Source organism: Hyperoodon ampullatus (assembly GCF_949752795.1).
Source record: "Hyperoodon ampullatus genome assembly, chromosome: 4".
NCBI classification, from domain to species: domain Eukaryota; kingdom Metazoa; phylum Chordata; class Mammalia; order Artiodactyla; family Ziphiidae; genus Hyperoodon; species Hyperoodon ampullatus.
In genome coordinates, this window is record NC_136917.1 from 35,622,050 (window position 1) to 35,644,712 (window position 22,663).

Sequence of the window (22,663 nt, forward strand, 5' to 3'; positions counted from 1 at the left end):
TCCCAGACCGGGGCATGAACCCGTGTCCCCTGCATCGGCGGGTGGACTCTCAACCACTGCGCCACCATGGAAGCCCCACTATAACCACTTTTATTCAACATAGTTTTGGAAGTCCTAGCTATGGCAATCAGAGAAGAAAAAGAAATAAAGGGAATCCAAATTGTAAAAGAAGGAGTCAAACTGTCACTGTTTGCAGATGACATGATACTATACATAGAAAATCTTAAAGGCTACCAGAAAACTATTAGAGCTCATCAATGAATTTGGTAAAGTTGCAGGCTACAAAAGTAATACCCAGAAATCTGTTGCATTTCTATACACTAACAACGAAAGATCAGAAAGAGAAATCCCCTTACTAGCATTTTGACTGCAGCCTTATCAGAGACCCTGAGCAAGTTACCAAGCTAAGCCACGCCCAGTTTCCTGACCTACAGAGACTATAAGATAATAACTGTTGGTTGTTTTAAGCTGAGTTCTATGTTGGGTTTATAATGCTTGCAGGACTTTGTTCAAGGATTAAGACGAGAACAAATCTAAATATATATAAAAAAGCATGGACAGCTCCTTAAAACTTATTTAAATACTGACTTGTGCCTGACTTTGCATGTACAATTCCCTTCGTCTGGCACACTGTTTCCACCTCCTTCATAGGAATACTTCTCTCTTGGCCTGATTCAGAGCTCAGATCAGAAGCCACCTTAATAGAGACCAGTTGCTCTCAGAAATCCCAAGACTAAAATACCACCCCCATCTATCTCTGTCACATGCCCTTCAATATGCCTTCGAAGTCCTTCTCACCATTGGTAATTATCTGGCACATTGATGATGTGATGATCCTTAAAGATTGTTTATGGTGATACTCAATGCTTCTAACAGTAAGGTCATATCCCCTGGAATAACAATACATGTGCATTCAATTTGCCTCCTTTTTAAAAAACCAGTTCCATCAAGTGACCTATATAAGCAATCCTGCTTTGAATGAGGTTGTTTCAAGCTAATATGCCCTTCTCAAATGATAATTTATTTAATTTTTTTACACTTAAAAAAATAAGTTTATTTATTTTATTTTTATTTATTTTTGGCTGCTTTGGGTCTTTGTTGCCACGTGGGGGCTTTCTCTAGTTGCAGCGAGCGGGGGCTACTCTTCGTTGCAGTGCGTGGGCTTCTCATTGTGGTGGCTTCTCTTGTTGCAGAGCATGGGCTCTAGGTGTGCAGGCTTCAGTAGTTGTGGCTCGCGGGCTCTAGAGCGCAGACTCAGTAGTTGTGGCGCACGGGCTTAGTTGCTCCGCCGTATGTGGGATCTTCCCAGACCAGGGCTCGAACCATGTCCCCTGCATTGGCAGGCAGATTCTTAACCACTGCACCACCAGGGAAACCCTCAAATGGTAATTTATTTTTAAAAATTACATTGAATACAAGAGTGGGAGAAGAATAAGGTTGCAGATGAGGTAGGATTGACCAGAGGTTGGTAGTTATGTGGCCAGGGAAAGAGGTATACGGGAGTTCATTAAACAATTATGTCAATATTGTGTGTGTTAAAAAATTCTGTTAAAAAAAAGTTTAAATAAATAGTTGAAATGGTGTCAAAAAGAAAACAAAGAAAGAAAGAAAGGAAAGCAACAAAAGCAAATTAGAGATACGATTATTCGAAGCCATTCTGCTTAGATGATGTCAGCTCCTTAGCGCCATTTGAAAATTTCTGGCCCCATTCGAAGTCACTGCTCATTCCATTTTAGTTGTAAATCTCCGTATGAGTATTAGGACTACTCCACTATAGACGTAGATATAATGAATTGCCTTCATAGGGACTTTAGAATGATGAAATGAGACAGCACAAAGAAACGTGGTAAGGTGGCACAAGGAAAATGCGCAATGAATAGCTCTCATTTCTGGTATCAGCAGTGTTACTACTTACATGCATTCCATATATATAAGAGTCATGGGCTCTAGAGTGCATACTCAGTAGTTGTGGCACACGGGCTTAGTTGCTCTGCGTCATGTGGGATCTTCCCGGACCAGGGTTTGAACCCATGACTGCTGCATTGGCAGGCAGAGTCTTAAGCACTGCACCACCAAGGAAGTCCCAGTTCCTCACTTTCTTAATTCATGGTCTGAATCTCTTTCTCCCTTGTGCCTCGCATAACTTTTGTCTAGCACAAGCCATCTTGCTCCCTCAGAAGATAAGATAAATGATAGGAAAGGGGTAGGGGCTGTACAACTCATCCACATGCTCCCTGACTTTGGTCCCTGGAAGCCAAGTTAGCTGGCTGGTTCCTTGGAAAAAGGCCGCACTCTTAGGTTGATCCTAAAAGCCCTTAGGACCTGGCATCATTTGCCATAACTGGACTTTTCACTTCACAAATGCATGCTTCTGTAGTTCTCTCACCTTTTCACATGTTGTTTTGTTTTTCTGAGATACTCTTTCTTCTCGTTTTGCCTGAACAACACCATCTTATCCTTTGGGTTTGGGGGTCACTTCTCCCAGGAGACCTTCCCTGATTCTCCCTTCCAGACTCTGTTGGGTGTTCTTACTATACTATCCTCCCTCTCATGTTCATGTTCCATTCTACTATAACGAAGTGTACAATATCTTCTCTCACTCTCAACTATAATTCAAACTATAGGGATTTTTGCTACTCCTGTTCATGACTCTATAACCAGCATCTAACATCAAACCCAGAATATATACTTAATATATATTTGTTGAGTGCTCAATGGATCTGAATGGATAAATCCAATCTGCTAGAACTAGACTGATCCTGGTAGAAATACAGCATGAGTCATATCCCAGTGGACCCTTAGTGGTCTCAGTAATTGAGAAAACAGTTACAGGGCTATCTTGAGGTTACCTTTCAAGCTTCAGCAATTCAAAATCTAAAGTGGTTACTCTCCCAACCCATGCAATTCCAGATTTTTGCCCAAGAACCCAGATGTTTACATCTTAACCCCCTGGAAGGTTCCAGATGCCCTGGTGGTCAGGAAGATGAGGTGATTTTTCTGTTGATGAGCTTCAGCAGGGCCCCCTTCAGGTCTCTGTTCCTCAGGCTGTAAATCAATGGGTTCAGCATGGGCGTGACCGCAGTGTACATTACAGCAGATGCTTTCTCCTTCACGGCTGTGTGGACAGATGAAGGACAAAGGTAGACCCCAATTGTGGTCCCATAGAAGAGTACAACCACAGAGAGGTGGGAGCTGCAGGTGGAAAAGCCTTTCTTCCTGCTGCCTGCAGAGGGCAACTTCAAGATGGCCACAATTATGTGAACATAGGAGGCCAGGATGCAGATGAAATGTGTGGTTATCACTATTCCTGCCACAGTGAACACAAAGATCTTGTTCACAGAGGTGTCAGTGCATGAAAGTCTCAGGAGGGGAGTGAGGTCACAGAAGTAGTGAGGCAACCTATTGTTGCCACAGAAAACCAGATGGGCCATCAGGAGAATGTGGGTGAGGGAGATGAAGCAGGAAAACACCCATGGGCCACCAGCCAGTGGGCCACAGAGACGTGGGCTCATGATGGTTGTATAGTATAAGGGGTGACATATAGCTACAAACCTGTCATAAGCCATCACGGCTATTAAGATACTGTCCATGATGCCAAAGAAATGGAGAAAGTACATTTGGGTCAGGCAGCAAGGATATGAGATGGATTTGTTCCTGATTTGTATGTTCACTAGCATCTTGGGGACAGTGTTGGTGGCCAGGCAGAAATCAACCATGGAGAGATTGGCTAAGAAGAAGTACATGGGAGTGTGCAGGTGGGAGTCTGAGCTGATGGCCAGTATGATCAACAGGTTCCCCACTACTGTGACCACATACATGCAGAGAAACAGAGCAAAGAGGAGAGTTTCCTGTTCTGGCTTTTCTGAAAGTCCCAGGAGGATAAAATTGGATGCACTTGTTTGGTTGTTTGGTTCCATCAGCATGATTCCCCTAGAAGTATTGAAAGGAGGAAGTTACATGAATGCTATAGAGATGATTCTGGAAGATTAGAAGAGATTACACTCAATTTCCAATCTGGACTAATTATGTTATCAACTTATATACGTATTGCATCTTGAACCTTTGATAAACTGTTTATAGCAACGCATATGTCAAGCCTTGGCTCAAGGCTGACTATTCCTGTTTCAGACAAAGATTGAGAGAGTATAACATGTATGAACTTTTGCTAATAAAACTACTAAAGGATTTACTTCAGGGTAAAACAAGTTGAATCCAGAAAAAAGCATTATCCAAGAAACAATGATCAGCCAAGAAATTGGTATAAATGTAGAAGAAATGTGAACAAAACACTGTTTTAAAATAATAATAATAATAATGAGAATGTATATGTAAGTAAAGTGGATTAAAATAAATGCAAAAATTATATGAGACAAAAGGTATTGAACATTTTGGACTTCCTACATAAAGTATATGTAATTAAACTTTAGGTGTAACCACTAAACTAGTGGGTATAGAATATATAACTTCTAAATTACAGTATGGGTACAACAGAAATAGAGATTTTGATCAAACCACTTTAAGTTAGGAAAGGAGATATAAAGAAGAAAATAAAAATTACAAAACACATGCATAATTACAACAGAAGTTTAAATGGCTTAAACTGATCATTAAAAAACAGATTCAGGTTGGACAAAGAAACAAAACCCTATTACATCATGTATTCAAGAGATACACCTAAACTATAATGACATAGAAGGGTTGAAGAAAATTAATGCTAAAAATATACCAAGAAATACTAACCAAAGAGAAGTTGGATAGCTTATTAATATCAGACAAAACATACTTAAGGCAAAGGCATTAAAAAGAATAAGGAAAGTCATTATGTAATAATAAAGGGAATGATTCACCAGAAAGAGAAAAAAAGCTACTAATATGCACTTAACAACATAGGCTTACAATATATAAAGAAAAAACCAACAGAACTGTAAGTAAAAAATTATAAACCATATCATAATAGGAAATTTATGATATCTTTTTTAGCAATTGGTAGATCAAGGGGACAAAATTTTGGTCAGGGTATAGAAAATTTGATAACAGAATCAGCTTGATTTGAGCACTACACTAAATTATTAGAAAATCCACTTTCTTTTTAAGGATATATGTCATATCTGCAAAAATTAGGCCACAAAGTAAATCTTAGTGCCAAATGATACATATCAAACAGAGCATGTTCTCTGCTTATAATGTAATCAAATTAGAAATCAATAATAAAAAGATAATCAGTCTCTTCCTATATGTTTGGAAATACTAAAAGCACACTTAATGTATGCATCAAAGAAGACATCATCATTGAAATCAGGAAATATTTATTGTTTTTTTTTGTTTGTTTGTTTTTTTCGTGGTACGCGGGCCTCTCACTGCTGCGGCCCCTCCCGCTGCGGAGCACAGGCTCCGGACGCACAGGCCCAGCAGCCATGGCCCACAGGTCCAGCCGCTCCGCAGCACGTGGGATCTTCCTGGACTGGGGCACAAACCCGCGTCCCCTGCATTGGCAGGTGGACTCTCAACCACTGCGCCACCCGGGAAGCCCTGAAATCAGGAAATATTTATAATTAAAAAAAAAAAACCCTAACTAGCAAAGGAGACGCAGCTAAATCAGTATTCAGAGGTAAATTCATATTCTTATATGCATAATTTAGGAAAGAAAGTTTGAAACCTACAAAACTATTGAAAGTCATGAGAAAACTTAAATAAATGGACATATTATATTTGCATAATTGCTCAGTTCAGAATACTTTCTTCCTTTAAAGAACATTTACTGGTGATGTCAGCAAGATGGTGGAATAAGAGTTTTCTACCATCCTCCCCCCAAAGAACACCAAGTTTGTCCATCACCAATAGACAAGAGCACCTTTGTGGGAGTCTGGGGTCCAGTGGAGAGGTTCCAACACACAAGTGGAGCAAAAAAAATCTGAGATTGAAAATTTTGAAGAGAGGAAGAGGAACAGTTTCACTTTGCTCACATCAGCCCTCCCCCAAAGCAGCACAGCTCAGTGCCAAGAGAGACACCCTCAGCACTTGATTTGTCCCTTAGGGAAAAGTGAGAGTGCGTGAGTGAGTGTCTGTCTCCCCCAGCTGTGTGGAATGCTGTCAAAGAGGCTCACTTCTTGCTTATCCCATCCAGAATACTAAGGTGAACTGTATGACTGAGGGCAGAGAGAGGCTGGGAGCACAGCAGGCAGACTCAAAATGCATCAAAAGGATGCAGATCTTATGAACTGCTTCACAGATTCCATCGGGAAGCCCACGCATATGCTGCTGGGGATTCCTCACCTCTGGACCACCAACTGGCCAAAGAGCACACCTAACACTCCACACAACTCACCCCCGCCCCCACCAAACACACCCATGCCCTGTGGTTAGCTCCCTGTGTGTGCCACCATGGGCAGCAAACGCAAACATTTGCAGATGGCTAGTGAACAGGCACAGAAAGTCAGCCTGACTCTGAGGGACTGGGAGAAAACACACACTCTTGATTGTTTCAAAGCACCACTCTAGGGAAAGCAAACAGGAGACTGCTAGCATCTGGCTTGACTCTGCAGGATCAAGAGAAGGTATATGATCTTAAGAATCCTCCCTTTCCCCAAGCGGGAACAAGAAATGTCAAGAAGATGTATCTATAGAAAAAGTCTGAGAAAGTCTAAGAATCCCTACAGGGCTGACAGAAGATATTTTACTCCCAAAATCAGTCAGAAAAGACTGGGGGAGGTAATTCCTTCTTCAAATGTGAAAACATCAATGCAAGATTTCAGGGAACATGAAAAATCAGGGAAACATGACAAGACCAAAGGAACACAATACTTTTCCTGTAACTGACCCCAAAGAAATGAAGATCTGTGATCTGCCTGATAAAGAATTCAAAACATTGCTTTAAGGAAGCTCAATGAGCTACAAGAAAACACCAAAAGACAGTTCAGTGAAATCAGGAAAACAATATATGCACAAAATGAGAAGTTTAACAGAGAGATAAGAAATCATGAAAAAGAACCAAAGAGAAATTCTGGAGCTAAAATGGAAAATGCAGTAGACTATCAACAACAGACTTGATCAAGCAGAGGAAAGAATTTGTAAGCTCCAAGGTAGATCATTTGAAATTACAGTTGGCCCTCCACAGATTCTGCATTTGCAGATTCAACCAACTTCAGATCAAAACTATTTGAAAAGGGGGAACCTTCAGGATGGTGGAGGAGTAAGACGTGGAGATCACCTTCCTCCCCACAAATACATCAAAAATACATCTACATGTGGAACAGCTCCTACAGAACACCTACTGAACGCTGGCAGAAGACCTCAGACCTCCCAAAAGGCAAGAAACTCCCCCACGTACCTGGGTAGGGCAAAAGAAAAAAGAATAAACAGAGACAAAAGAATAGGGACGGGACCCGCACCAGTGGGAGGGAGCCATGAAGGAGGAAAGGTTTCCACACACTAGGAAGCCCCTTCACTGGAGGAGACAGGGGTTGGTGGGGGGAAGCTTCGGAGCCATGGAGGAGAGCGCAGCAACAGGGGTGCAGAGGGCAAAGTGGAGAGATTCCCGCACAGAGGATCGGTGCCGACCAGCACTCACCATCCTGAGAGGCTTGTCTGCTCACCTGCCAGGGTGGGTGGGGGCTGGGAGTTGAGGCTCGGGCTTCAGAGGTCAGACCCCAGGGAGAGGACTGGGGTTGGCTGTGTGAACACAGCCTGAAGGGGGCTAGTGCACCACAGCTAGCCGGGAGGGAGTCCAAGAAAATGTCTGGAACTGCCTAAGAGGCAAGAGACCATTGTTTTGGGGTGCATGAGGAGAGGGAATTCCTTCCCTGTCTGCCCACAGAAGGCAGAGCACCGCCTAAATGAGCTCCAGAGACAGGCACGGGCAGCAGCTATCATCTCGGACACCAGAGACGGGCATGAAATGCTAATGCTACTGCTGCAGCCACCAAGAATCCTGTGTGCAAGCACAGATCACTACTATCACCACCCCCTCAGGAGCCTGTGCCACACATCACTGCCAGAGCCCCATGATCCAAGGACAAGTTCCCTGGGAGAACACACGGTGGGCCTCAAGCTGTTGTAAAGTCACACCAGCCTCTGCCACCACAGGCTCGCCCCGCATTCCAGTTATAGCTACTGTACCCATCCTTCTCCCCTGGCCTGAGTGAGCCAGAGCCCCCTAATCAGCCGCTGCTTTAATTCCATCCTGTCTGAGTGGGAACAGAAGCCTGAGGGTGACCTACATGCAGGGGTGGGGCCAAAACAAAAGCTGAACCCCAGGAGCTGTGCAAACAAAGAAGAGAAAGGGAAATTTCTCCATGCAGCCTCAGGAGCAGTGGATTAAGTCTCTACAATCAACATGATGTACCCTGCATCTGTGGAATATCTGAATAGACAACGAATCATCCCAAAATTGAGGTGGTGGACTTTGGGAACACCTGTAGATTTGGGGTTTGCTGTCTGTGACTGATTTGTTTCTGATATTTATGTTTATCTTAGTGTAGTTTTTAGTGCTTGTTATCATTGGTGGATTTGTTTATTGGTTTGGTTTCTCTCTTCTTTGTTTTTTTCTTCCCTTTTTCTCCTTTTATTATTATTATTATTTTTTTTAATAATTTATTTTATTTTATTAAAATTTTTTTTCTTTCCTTTTTTCTCCCTTTTCTTCTGAGCCATGTGGCAGACAGGGTCTTGGTGCTCCGGCCTGGTGTCAGGCCTGAGCCTCTGAGGTGGGAGAGCCAAGTTCAGGACACTGGACCACCAAAGACCTCCCAGCCCCATGTAATATCAACCGGCAAGAGTTCTCCCAGAGATCTCCATCTCAACACTAAGACCCAGCTCTACCCAATGGCCAGCAAGTTCCAGTGCTGGATGCCCCATGCCAAACAACTAGCAAGACAGGAACACAACCACACCCATTAGCAGAGAGGCTGCCTAAAATCATACTAAATTCACAGACACCCCTAAACACACCACTGGACGTGGCCCTGCCCACCAGAAAGAAAAGATCCAGCCCCACCCCGCAGAAAAGAGGCACCAGTCCCCTCCAACAGGAAGCCTACAAAAGCCACTGAACCAACCTCACCCACTGGGGGCAGACACCAAAAACAATGGGAACTACGAACTTGCAGTTTGCGAAAAGGAGACGCCAAACACAGTAAGTTAAGCAAAATGAGAAGACAGAGAAATACGCAGCAGGTGAAGGAGCAAGGTAAAAACCCACCAGACCAAACAAATGAAGAGGAAATAGGCAGCCTACCTGAAAAAGAATTCAGAGTAATGATAGAAAAGATATCCAAAATCATGGAAATACAAAGGAGAAAATACAAGAAATGTTTAACAGGGACCTAGAAGAACTAAAGAGCAAACAAACAATGCTGAAGAACACAATAAATGAAATTAAAAATTCTCTAGAAGGAATCAATAGCAGAATAACTGAGGCAGAAGAATGGATACGTGACCTGGAAAATAAAATAGTGGAAATAACTAGCACAGAGCAGAATAAAGAAAAAAGGAGGAAAATAACTTGAGGATAGTCTCAGAGACCTCTGGGACGACATTAAATGCACCAACATTTGAATTATAAGGGTCCCAGAAGAGGAAGAGAAAAAGAAAGGGTCTAAGAAAATATTTGAAGAGATTACAGTTGAAAACTTCCCTAACATTGGAAAGGAAATAGGCAGTCAAGTCCAGGAAATGCAGAGAGTCCCATACAGGATAAATCCAAGGAGAAACACGCCAAGGCACATATTAATCAAACTATCAAAAATTAAATACAAAGAAAAAATATTAAAAACAGTAAGGGAAAAGCAACAAAAAACTTACAAGGGAATCCCTATAAGGTTAAGAGCTGATCTTTCAGCAGAAACTCTGCAAGCCAGAAGGGAGTGGCAGGACATATTTAAAGTGATGAAAGGGGAAAACCCACAACCAAGATTACTCTACCCAGCAAGGATCTCATTCAGAATCCATGGAGAAATTAAAAACTTTACAGAGAAGCAAAAACTAATAGAATTCAGCACCACCAAACCAGCTTTACAACAAATGCTAAAGGAACTTCTCTAGGCAGGAAACACAAGAGAAGGAAAAGGCCTAAAATAACAAACCCAAAACAGTAATGAAAATGGTAATAGGAACATACATATCGATAACTACCTTAAATGTAAATGGATTAAATGCTCCCACCAAAAGACATAGACTGGCTGAATGGATACAAAAACAAGACCCATATATATGCTGTCTACAAGACACCCACTTCAGACCTAGGGACACATACAGACTGAAAGGGAGGGGATGGAAAAAGATATTCCACGCAAATGGAAATCAAAAGAAAGCTGGAGGGCTTCCCTGGTGGCACAGTGGTTGAGAGTCCACCTGCCGATGCAGGGGACACAAGTTCGTGCCCCGGTCCGGGAAGATCCCACATACTGCGGAGCAGCTGGGCCCGCGAGCCTTGACTGCTGAGTCTGCGCGTCTGGAGCCTGTACTCCGCAAGGGGAGAGGCCATAACAGTGAGAGGCCCGCATACCGCAAAAAAAAAAAAAAAAAAAAAAAGTAAGCTGGAGTAGCAATTCTCATATCACACAAAATAGACTTTTAAAATAAAGATTATTACAAGAGACAAAAAAGGACAGTACATAATGATCAAGGGATCAATCCAAGAAGAAGATATAACAATTGTAAATATTTATGTACCCAACATAGGAGCACCTCAATACATAAGGTAACTGCTAACAGCCATAAAAGGGGAAATCAACAGTAACACAATAATAGTATAGGGGACTTTAACATGTCACTTACACCAATGGACAGATCATCCAAAATGAAAATAAATAAGGAAACACAAGCTTTAAATGACACATTAAATAAGATGAACTTAATTGATATTTATAGGACATTCCATCCAAAAACAAAAAAATACTTTCTTCTCAAGTGCTCATGGAACATTCTCCAGGATATTTCATATCTTGGGTCACAAATCAAGCCTTGGTAAATTTAATAAAATTGAAATCATAACAAGTATCTTTTCTGACCACAACACTATAAGACTAGATGTCAATTACAGCAAAAAAACTATAAAAACATGGAGGCTAAACAATACACTACTAAATAACCAAGAGATCACTGAAGAAATCAAAGAGGAAATCAAAAAATACCTAGAAACAAATGACAATGAAAACGTGATGACCCAAAACCTATGGGATGCAGCAAAATCAGTTCTAAGAGGGAAGTTTATAGCAATACAATCCTACCTCAAGAAACAAGAAAAATTTCAAATAAACAACATATCGTTACACCTAAAACAATTAGAAAAGAAGAACAAAAAACCCACAAAGTTAGCAGAAGGAAAGAAATCATAAAGATCAGATAAGAAATGAAGGCAATGATAGCAAAGATCAATAAAAATAAAAGCTGGTTCTTTGAGAAAATAAACAAAATTGATAAACCATTAGCCACACTCATCAAGAAGAAAAGGGAGAAGACTCAAATCAACAGAATTAAAAATGAAAAAAGAGAAGTAACAACTGACACTGCAGAAATACAAAGGATCATGAGAGATTACTACAAGCAACTATATGTCAATAAAATGGACAACCTGGAAGAAATGGACAAATTCTTAGAGAAGCACAACCTTCCGAGACTGAACCAGGAAGAAATAGAAAATATAAACAAACCAATCACAAGCCCTGAAATTGAATGTGATTAAAAATATTCAAACAAACAAAAGCCGAGGACCAGATGGCTTCACAGGCTAATTCTATCAAACATTTAGAGAAGAGCTAACACCTATCCTTCTCAAACTCTTCCAAAATATAGCAGAGGGAGAAACACTCCCAGTTTCATTCTACAAGGCTACCATCACCCTGATACCAAAACCAGACAAAGATGCCACAAAAAAAGAAAACTACAGGCCAATATCAATGATGAACATGGATGCAAAAATCCTCAACAAAATACTAGCAAACAGAATCCAACAACACATTAAAAGGATCATACACCATGATTAAGTGGAGTTTATCCCAGGAGTGCAAGGATTCTTCAATATACGCAAATCAATCAAGGTGGTACACCATATTAACAAATCGAAGGAGAAAAACCATATGATCCTCTCAATAGATGCAGAGAAAGCTTTTGACAAAATTCAACTCCCATTTATGATAAAAACCCTCCAGAAAGTAGGCACAGAGGGAACTTCCCTCAACATAATAAAGGCCATATATGACAAACCCACAGCCAACATCGTCCTCAGTGGTGAAAAACTGAAAACATTTCCACTAAGATCAGGAACAAGACAAGGTTGCCCACTCTCACCACTATTATTCAACATAGTTTTGGAAGTTTTAGCCACAGCAATCAGATAAGAAAAAGAAATAAAAGGAATCCAAATTGGAAAAGAAGAAGTAAAGCTGTCACTGTTTGCAGATGACATGATACTATACATAGAGAATCCTAAAGATGCTACCAGAAAACTACTAGAACTAATCAATGAATATGTTAAAGTAGCAGGATACAAAATTAATACACAGAAATCTCTTGCATTCCTATACACTAATGATGAAAAATTTGAAAGTGAAATTAAGAAAACACTCCCATTTACCACTGCAACAAAAACAATAAAATATCTAGGAATAAACCGACCTAAGGAGACAAAAGACCTGTATGCAGAAAATTATAAGACACTGATGAAAGAAATTAAAGATGATACAAATAGATGGAGAGATATACCATGTTCTTGGATTGGAAGAATCAACATTGTGAAAATGACTCTACTACCCAAAGCAATCTACAGATTCAATGCAATCCCTATCAAACTACCATTGGCATTTTTCACAGAACTAGAACAAAACATTTCACAATTTGTATGGAAACACAAAAGACCCCGAATAGCCAAAGCAATCTTGAGAACGAAAAACGGAGCTGGAGGATTCAGGCTCCCTGACTTCAGACTATACTACAAAGCTACAGTAATCAAGACAGTATGGTACTGGCACAAAAACAGAAATATAGATCAATGGAACAGGATAGAAAGCCCAGAGATAAACCCACGCACATATGGTCATCTTATCTTTGATAAAGATATGTACAGTGGAGAAAGGACAGCCTCTTCAATAAGTGGTACTGGGAAAACTGGACAGGTACATGTAAAAGTATGAGATTATAATACTCCCTAACACCATACACAGAAATAAGCTCAAAATGGATTAAAGACTAAATGTAAGGCCAAAATTTATAAGCAGCTGATGCAGCTCAATAACAAAAAAACAAAAAACCCAATCCAAACATGGGCAGTAGACCTAAATAGACAGTTCTCCAAAGATATACAGATTGCCAACAAACACATGAAAGAATGCTCAACATCATTAATCATTAGAGAAATGCAAATCAAAACTACAATGAGATATCATCTCACACCTGTCAGAATGGTCATCATCAAAAAAATCTAGAAACAATAAATGCTGGAGAGGGTGTAGAGAAAAGGGAACACTCTTGCACTGCTGGTGGGAACGTGAATTGGTACAGCCACTATGGAGAAGAGTATGGAGGTTCCTTAAAAAACTAAAAATAGGGCTTCCCTGGTGGCTCAGTGGTTGAGAGTCCGCCTGCCGATGCACGGGACACGGGTTCGTGCCCTGGTCCAGGAAGATCCCACATGCTGCGGAGCAGCTGGGCCTGTGAGCCATGGCCACTGAGCCTGCGCATCCGGAGCCTGTGCTCCGCAACGGGAGAGGCCACAGCAGTGAGAGGCCCGTGTACCGCAAAAAAAAAAAAAAAAAAAAAAAAAACTAAAAATAGAACTACCATATGACCCAGCAATCGCACTACTGGGTATATACCCCGAGAAAACCATAATTCAAAAAGAGTCATGTACCAAAATGTTCATTGCAGCTCTATGTACAATAGCCAGGAGATGGAAACAACCTAAGTGTCCATCATCGGATGAATGGATAAAGAAGATGTGGCACATATATACAATGGAATATTACTCAGCCATAAAAAGAAATGAAATTGAGTTTTTTGTAATGAGGTGGATGGGCCTAGAGTCTGTCATACAGAGTGAAGTAAGTTAGAAAGAGAAAGACAAATACTGTATGTTAACACATATATATGGAATATAAGAAAAAAATGTCATGAAGAACCTAGGGGTAAGATGGGAATAAAGACGCAGACGTACTAGATAATGGACTTGAGGATATGGGGAGGGGGAAGGGTAAGCTGTGACAAAGTTAGAGAGTGGCATGGACATATATACAGTACCAAACGTAAAATAGATAGCTAGTGGGAAGCAGCCACATAGCACAGGGAGATCAGCTCAGTGCTTTGTGACCACCTGGATGGGTGGGATAGGGAGGGTGGGAGGGAGGGAGATGCAAGAGGGAGGAGATATGGGAACATATGTATATGTATAACTGATTCACTTTGTTATAAAGCAGAAACTAACACACCATTGTAAAGCAGTTATACTCCAATAAAGATGTAAAAAAAAAAAGAATGCAGTGTAATTTTCCTTTCTTCTAAACTTGTGTGCTTCAGGCATCCAAATTGTTCTGGCCTTATAAAATGAGATAGAGAATATCCCGCCCCATATTTTCTAAAAGCATACCCTTAGTCTTGATATTAACAACCCTCCTGTTAGTGCCACTGGCTGTGCAAGCAGCCAAGCGGGCTCATCTCTGTGCTGACCCCACGGCTGGGGTGCCCAATATATGGCTTGAACAGCTCACTCCCCAGGGAACATCTCCACCCATGTATTCTCCCTTTCCTCTGAGTTCTTACACAGGGGCACAGGTCCTGACGTGACTGCTTCTCCTCCCCACCTACCTGATTCCATGTGGATCTTTCTTACAGCCTTGGTTGTACAGGAGTCTTCCTGCCAGTCTCCGGTTAGTTTTCAGTGAGAATTGTTTCATGTGTAGATGTATTTTTGATGTGTCCATGGCAGGGAGGTAAATTCTATGGCCTACTACTCTGCCATCTTGATCTCCTGTGTTTCATTATCTTAAATAACAAGTACTTCACCAGGTACTAGGCTCTCTGCTAAGATGATTTTATTGATTAAAAATGTAGAGTCCCACAATTGTCAAGGCATTTCAGGTATCCAGACATACCTTTCTCAGTTTCCTGTTTCCCTCTTAAGGCTAACTTGGCCATTCTCTCCCTCTTCCTAGTACTGTGGTGATGCATTTGTCAAGCAGCATGGACAGTGGTGTGATAGATTTTATCTTCATCATCCCAGAATCCTAATTTGAATGCACTGACAAATTGTTGCTTTTGAATATACATTTACAAGTAGCATGTACAAGTAGCATATTCTAATGTTGATCTCAGGTGCTGAGTGTGGGCCCTGTTTTGATACTGTAATTTCTAGATATTCCTTTTGCAGTCAGAAATTAGAAGACCTTCATAACCAGGGCAAGAATTTGCAACTTCATTTAGGTTAAAGTTTTTAAAAGGCAATTGATGGAATCTGATGAACCCTTCGGGATACCTAAATCTCTACTTCTCTAAGTTTGCATCCTTCTGGTATGAGTTCAGCTGCAAAGCCTGGAAACCTGAGCTCAAATCCCTTAAACACTTACCACTGGAGAGTCAAGTACTTTGGATCCACATCTTCACCTCACTTTATCTTTTCATGAGCATAAATAGAAGGATTTTAGAAGCACCTGACTCATAGGTCAGCAGAGAAAATGAAATTAATTAGTATGAGAAAAGTGCTGAAAACTATGCCTGACAGTAGAGCATTGCAAGTGTTAGTGATAGTGTGAACAGTCAATAATAATTATTACATTTAATTTTATGATACCTGGTAATACCATTATTATTACAATGATTATAGATCATGTTTGTGATAATAATCCTATAATAGGACAGGAATGGAAATGGGGAATTAAAAGGACAGATTCTGGTGATTCATTGAAAATGATGAGTTTGAATGGAGCCATGAACTTGAACTCACAGAGCATTAGAAGAACATTGATGAGTCAGGCCCTCATTTTCCTCTTTAATTATGCTGGGTCTGCTCCAACACGTAAACAATTTGATGTTCTAGGCCCACAGTGATCTGTGCTCTAGAAGAGTGGTTGTCAAAGTAAAACCCAGACCAACACAGCAACATTTGGGAATGTGTTAGAAAGGCAAATTTCCAGCCCCATGTCCAACTTCTGAATCTCAAATTCTGAGTGTGGAGCCAAACATTTGGGTTTTGACAGGTCCTTGAGTTGATTCTAATGCAAGGCACAGTTTGAGAAACTCTGCTGTAAAGTCGTATTTCATATGCTTGGTTTTGGTTTTCCTGCTTGCTGGTTTGAAGCTTTGGAGAATTCTCAGTGAATCAGCCATATGTTGTTCCCTATTTTTTTTTAACTTTATTTTATTTATTTTTTTTTTTAAACATCTTTATTGGAGTATAATTGTTTTTACAATGGTGTGTTTGTTTCTGCTTTATAACAAAGTGAATCAGCTATACATATACATATATCCCCACATCTCCTCCCTCCTGAGTCTCCCTCCCGCCCTCCCTATCCCACCCCTCTAGGTGGTCACAAAGCACTGAGCTGATCAACCTGTGCTATGCAGCTGCTTTCAACTAGCTATCTATTTTACATGTTGTTCCCTATTTTATTCCTATTGTTTGGCACAATGTGGGAAAGTTCAAATTAGTTTTGAGTGTAGGAGAGAGAAGGACAGAAAGATTAGAGGTTGAGGAAGTGAGAGAGACTGAGAGAAAGGCAGAAGGCAAAGAAAAACATGAGGACTATTCACTTCAATTTACAATACAGATATCACAATTTTCTAAAGTAAGTGATTTGTGTACATCTGCTATATGTCTTATCACATGTATTTTTCCCAGCAGACTCATCCACACATGGAATCAGAAAGCCAAACAGGTATAGGAGAAGTTCTCCTCTTGGGCCTCTCAGAGGATCCAGAACTGCAGCCCCTCTTCTTTTGTCTATTCCTGACCATATACCTGGTCACTGTGCTTGGGAACCTGTTCATCATCCTCGCCGTCAGTTCTGACTCTCACCTCCACACCCCCATGTACATCTTCCTCTCCCACCTGCCCTTCACTGACATCAGTTTCAGCACCACCACAGTCCTCAAGATGCTAGTGAACCTCCAGACACAAAACAAATGCATCACATATGCAGGGTGCTTAGCTCAGGCGAACCCAAGATCAGGGTTATTTCTATAGTGACTTTGTGGACAATGTTCTTAGGAGAATTTTAGTGTCAGAAAGAGAACAGGGTAGGGGAAGGAGTTGAGCAAGTGTGTCATTATAGCCAGAGCACTAGCCTCAGCTTAGGTTTTAGGTGTTCTTATACAAAAAAAAAAAAAAAAATGGTAGCTATGTGAGGAGATGGATATGATAATTATATTGACCACAATGATAATTTCACTGAGCATGTATATCAAGTCAACATGGCTTACAACTTAAATATGTATTTTTTAAAATACACAGAGAGAAAAGCATATCATTCTCTTTGTGTCTCAAGGTGAGGCAATCAGCCAACACGAATTTGGGAAAGGTGAGGAATTTGTCAAATTAAGGTCATTTTTTAAATTGTTTCTTTTCCTATGCAAAAGCTTTTCAGCTTGTAGTAGTCTACCTGTTTATTTTTGTTTTGTTGCCTTTATTTTTGATGTCACTTCCAAAAATGTATTGCCTAAACCAATGTCAAACAGCATAACCCCTATGTTTTGTTCAGGAGTTTTCCATTTCAGATCTTACATTTAATTCTTTAATCTATTCTGAGTTGACGTCTGTCATTGGTGTAAGACAGGAGTCCAGATTCATTATTTAATCCTCATTACCTGAAACAGCATCCTCTTCCCTAAGGACATAGATCAGCAGAGCCACTTGACTCCAGCCCACCTACCATTTTAAGTGTCAGATCTTTTGGTGCTACATGGAAAATTTAACCTTTTTTTGAGCCAGCTAAGCCTTTGTGTATTTTACCTAATATACCTGTGCTTGAAATTTACTGCTGTTAAGATGTTCCTCAGTGATATTAAAATGCCATCTTGTCATAAGTTTATTTTAAAAATATATCTAGAAATATACAGCATAAGAAAATTCATATAGAAAAAGTTAGAATGAAAATAAATGATGAACACATGAAAATACTGAAGTCTTTAAAGAAAAATGTTTTTAAGTGAATATTAAGATAGAGCACCATCACATCTTAAATTATGGATGAAATCTCATGAGATCTACTAGATAATAGACAAAACTGCACACTAGTGCCTTTGGTGACATTGTATTTTATCACAACACAATTTTAAAATAAAAAACCATAATTCAATCCAAAGTTGCCTAAATGTGAAGGAAAATGTACATTGAATCTATTGTGTGAAAAATGGAAAACATGTTTATGAAAGCCTAAAAAGAGAATATGACGTCAGTTTATACTGAGCACAGTCACAATAGATCACAGGGAATAAATTTGATACTGCTGTATAAAATATAAAGAACAGGAATTAACATTCAGTGGCTCTAAAACTGAAATGCCCCTAAGTCTGAATTTTATAATATCTTAACTATATTCATAAATGTACTATTTGTATCTAATACGTAAAATATGTTTTCACACAAAAATTGAAATCAGGCTTTCTGGTATTATTAATTTGAGATGCCTTTTTTGTAATTTTATAAAAGGATCCAGGAGTTCATTAGAAGAGAAGTGTGTGTACATATGTGCAAGGTATGTAAAATGCAGGCGAGCATGAACAGGTGAAGAGAATGGGTAATGTATCCTTGCCTCACAAGTCAGGGATTAGTCATCATGAATTCCTCTCTTCTGTAGTTTTGGTCTTTAATGATTTGACTGCTCAAGGATCAGAATGACATTAATAATATATGTCTAATGAGGAGCTTTGGATATTGATCCCCTGGGGAAAACGAGATACTCTAAAGAATCAACTTGTGACAACATTTCAATGGCTCTTGCCTAGTCAAAACAGGCACACCTTCCAGAGATAATCCTGAACTAAAATTGCATTGTCTCATTTGGTCTCTCTGCCCTTTCTGAGTACAGATCTGTCTTCAATATCCAGGTGTCATTTCAAGTTTCATCTCACACTGATGCCAGTCAGGTAAATTAATGCATGTTAGATAATGCTTTTGTAATGAGATGAGGCGTTTTACTCCAAAGTCATCTATGGGAAGCAACGAGCAGAGTACATGTATGAAATGATCAGAACCAAGTGTCCCATGGGACTCCAGACAAATTGTCTTCTTGGTGCCAAATTCTCATGATTGTTTGCATCAATGCTCACCCAGTTCTCAGTCTGCTGGTCTAATATCTTCTCTAAAAATGGGGGAAAATTTATCCTCCTGAGAAGAGATCTGCCCCTTCTCAAACATGACGACTGCTACAAAATTTTCTGACACTTACTTAAATTCTTCTTGTGGTTGTGGGGAAGGTGTTTTGTCAGCTTTCCCTTCATGTCCATTCCTGCTTCTTTAAACACCACTGCACAGAAATGTGTCTGCATTATCTCTGGACTTGGGCTATGAAATTTCGGGGGAGAAAGTAGAGACACAGAGAAACAGCTAGCTGCCATCCCAGTACACCTGTTTCTCTTTATAAAATTGCCAAGTATTTAATATAAGAACAGCAGAGATAGCATAATAAATTTTAAAAAATAACCATCCTTCAACTTATTCTAGAATTTTCAAATGTTGACACTCTATCATATCAACTTCAGGTTTTTTTAAGAATAAAGTTACAAAATAATACACACATACAAAAGCCCTCCCTTTCGCATCCCCTCAGTTGTTGTTCTCCTCTTCCTAGAGACAACATCACCTTGAATGTGGTGGTATCCCTCATGCATTTCTTTATGGTATATATGTGTTCAAAAAAATACATTGATAAAAGGAATCAACACAGCAGAATGGAGAAATAAAACATGATGTAACTTGCAGTGGAATACTCCCTGGTGATTAAAAATAATGAAGAGGGATTAAATATAGCAACAATAGAGAAAAGTGAAATCACATAAGAATGCAAATTGTAAATGACATGCACTGTATGCTGAGTACTATGCTGGCTGCCCTGTCTCTATTCATTTCTCATTATTGCAACATCCCTATGCAGCTTTATGAGAGTTCCTATCATACAAATGAGGACACCAAATCTTCTCATACAATTGAACCATTTTCCCTATTCTCAAAGGAAGTGCTGGTCCTGGATTCAGTTCAGAGTGTTTGAGTCTAAGTAATACAGCAAATAATAAAGGCTGTCATGCCCACTTCCATCCCCCGCCAGGAGAAAGAGGACCACTGCTTTACAGAGACAGTACTATAGGATGCCTGAATATTTTGTAAGTATCATATGTCTTCTTATCTTGTAATTCTCTGTCTTGCAAGGGCCAAAAATTGTTGCTATTTTCTTCGACTTTTTAGAAGCCTATGCATTTTGTTCTCTCTCTCATTTATCTTTTAAAAAACAAAATCATATGCCTCCTATCACCTTAGGGGAAGAGGTCCCATTAGGATGAGACAGAGAATGTCATTGATATTTGCACACCTTCTCTTAGAATTAATTGTTAATGCAGGTGCGTTACATTTCATGAGGGAGTCTTACGAGCTCTAGTTTACAGGCAACATTTTCTAATCTTTGCTCAGGTGCAGAGTGTATGCTTGGATAGATGCCATGACCTGCTATACAATATTTCATGTGTAGGGATGGACATACACTGTAGGGAAGAGAAAAGATTTAGAGCATGGTCCTAGATTAAAATATTAAAATTTTAAAGGAAAATTGTAAAATCTGAGTGTTGGTTTAGGAATGCTAATTCTGTACTATCCAGCGACATTGGCAATGGTTGGTTAAGAGAGTCAACTCAGCAGTCAGATAATCTTAGCTCGGACTTAGTCTTTTCCACACACTGTGTCTTTCATGTCCATGATGTACCCTCACTTTACCTAAGTGTCCGCATGGATGAATGGAGTGATAGTATGATCTAACTCATCTGTAATTTGACAAGCCCTTCAGATGATTCTGCGGCAGGTCAAAGTTTAGGCATTGTGCATTACAAAAGAGAGAGAATAACTTCATTCTCATTTTTCTTTTGATTGAGGCAAGAAATATTTCTGAAGGAAACGCTGTGTCTTATTCTTTGTTTCAGTCTTAACACTTGGCACAGGTGTGATACAGAGTTAGTGACCAATCAAAATAATGGCCAATAAAGAGAGTAGAGGGAAGAGGAAGTATGAGAGATGTTGATGGAGAGAAAAATTAGCAAAGGGACAGACTTGCATCGTCTTTTGGGTTCACAATATACACAGAGTTTTATTTTTTATTTAAGCACAGTTTCAAAGTGCTAGCATATATGACATTCATCTGGAGGGTATGTTAAAACTTAGATTGCTGGCCCTTACCTCCAGAGTTTATCAGCAGTAAATCTGGAGTGGTACCAAGGATTTGCATTTCTAACAAGTTCTCAGTTGATGCTGGTTCTACTCATCTGGGGAACATTCATGTCCTTTTCTTTTCACTCCATTTCCCCATCAGATTCATCGACAACATGGAACTCAGAAATGAAACAGATGTTTCAGAATTCCTTCTCCTGGGATTGACAGATGATCTAGAACTGCAGTCCTTCTTATTCTGCCTGTTCCTAGCAATGTACCTGATCACTGTCCTAGGAAACCTGCTCATCATCCTGGCTGTTAGCTGTGACTCCCACCTCCATACCCCAATGTACCTCTTCCTCTCAAACCTTTCCTTTACTGACATCTGTATAAGCACAACTGCGATTCCAAAGATGCTGGTAAACATCCAGGCAGAGATACAGCACATCACTTACATAGGCTGCCTGACCCAGCTTGGCTTTGTCCTGGTTTTTGTTGGTTTAGAAAATTTTCTCCTTGCAGCAATGGCCTATGATCGCTATGTGGCCATTTGTCACCCACTGAGGTACACGGTTATCATCATCCCCCGATTCTGTGTTCTGCTGATTCTACTCTCACTTTTCATCAGCACAGTGCTTGGCCTGCTCCTCAGTCTGATGGTATTGCGGCTGTCCTTCTGCAAGGACCTGGAAATCCCTCACTTCTTCTGTGAACTTGCTCAAGTCATCAAGCTGGCCTGTTCTGATACCCTCATGAATAACATCTTGATATATTCTGTGGCTAGCCTGTTTTGTGGCATTCCCCTCTCTGGGATCATTTTCTCTTATACTCAAATTGTCCCCTTTGTTTTGAGAATGCCATCAGCAGGGACAAAGCTTAAAGCTTTTTCCACCTGTGGGTCTCACCTTACAGTTGTGTCCTTATTCTATGGGACACTTTCTGGAGTTTACATTAGTTCTGTGGTTACTGACTCATCCAGGAAGACTGCAGTGGCTTCAGTTATGTACATTGTACTTCCTCAAATGATGAACCCTTTTATCTACAGCCTGAGAAACAAGGACATGAAGAGAGCCTTGAGGAAACTTATTAGTAGGATACCCTCTTTCCTGTGATCATGCCCTCTACTTTGGACTTGAGTTTCTAGAACGAGGCAAGGGATTAGGAATCCTGGGTGAGCCATAATGTCTGATACTTTCATTAACAAATTCTTCTAAAACAGCCAACAGCAGAATTTCCAAGTTAACTTTAACTTGGGGTTGACACCACATTTTGCTCTTTGTTCAGCCATATGCTGCTGGACACATTATTTTCAATTCTTCAATTCAATTT

At 40.1% G+C, this 22,663-nt stretch overlaps 2 protein-coding genes across 3 annotated transcripts; one reads left to right on the forward strand and one right to left on the reverse strand.

The window, feature by feature from the left end:
* Window positions 1-2,975: 2,975 nt before the first annotated feature.
* On the reverse strand, window positions 2,976-3,923 carry OR1M1 (olfactory receptor family 1 subfamily M member 1; the record flags this gene model as incomplete). Its single annotated transcript, XM_079701637.1, has 1 exon — window positions 2,976-3,923. One exon carries the CDS (start codon window positions 3,921-3,923, stop codon window positions 2,976-2,978), a length of 948 nt encoding a protein of 315 aa, XP_079557763.1.
* Window positions 3,924-16,882: 12,959 nt separating this feature from the next.
* Window positions 16,883-22,446, forward strand: LOC307051350 (olfactory receptor 7G2-like; the record flags this gene model as incomplete). 2 transcript variants are annotated; one of them, XM_079701639.1, is made up of 2 exons in its annotated part: window positions 16,883-16,909; window positions 21,580-22,446. In XM_079701639.1, the coding sequence occupies one exon, from the start codon at window positions 21,607-21,609 to the stop codon at window positions 22,444-22,446; it is 840 nt and encodes a 279-aa protein (XP_079557765.1). The 2 variants fall into 2 exon arrangements, with proteins under 2 accessions (XP_079557765.1, XP_079557764.1); XM_079701638.1 differs by lacking the exon at window positions 16,883-16,909 and having other exon boundaries at window positions 21,508-22,446.
* Window positions 22,447-22,663: the final 217 nt, after the last annotated feature.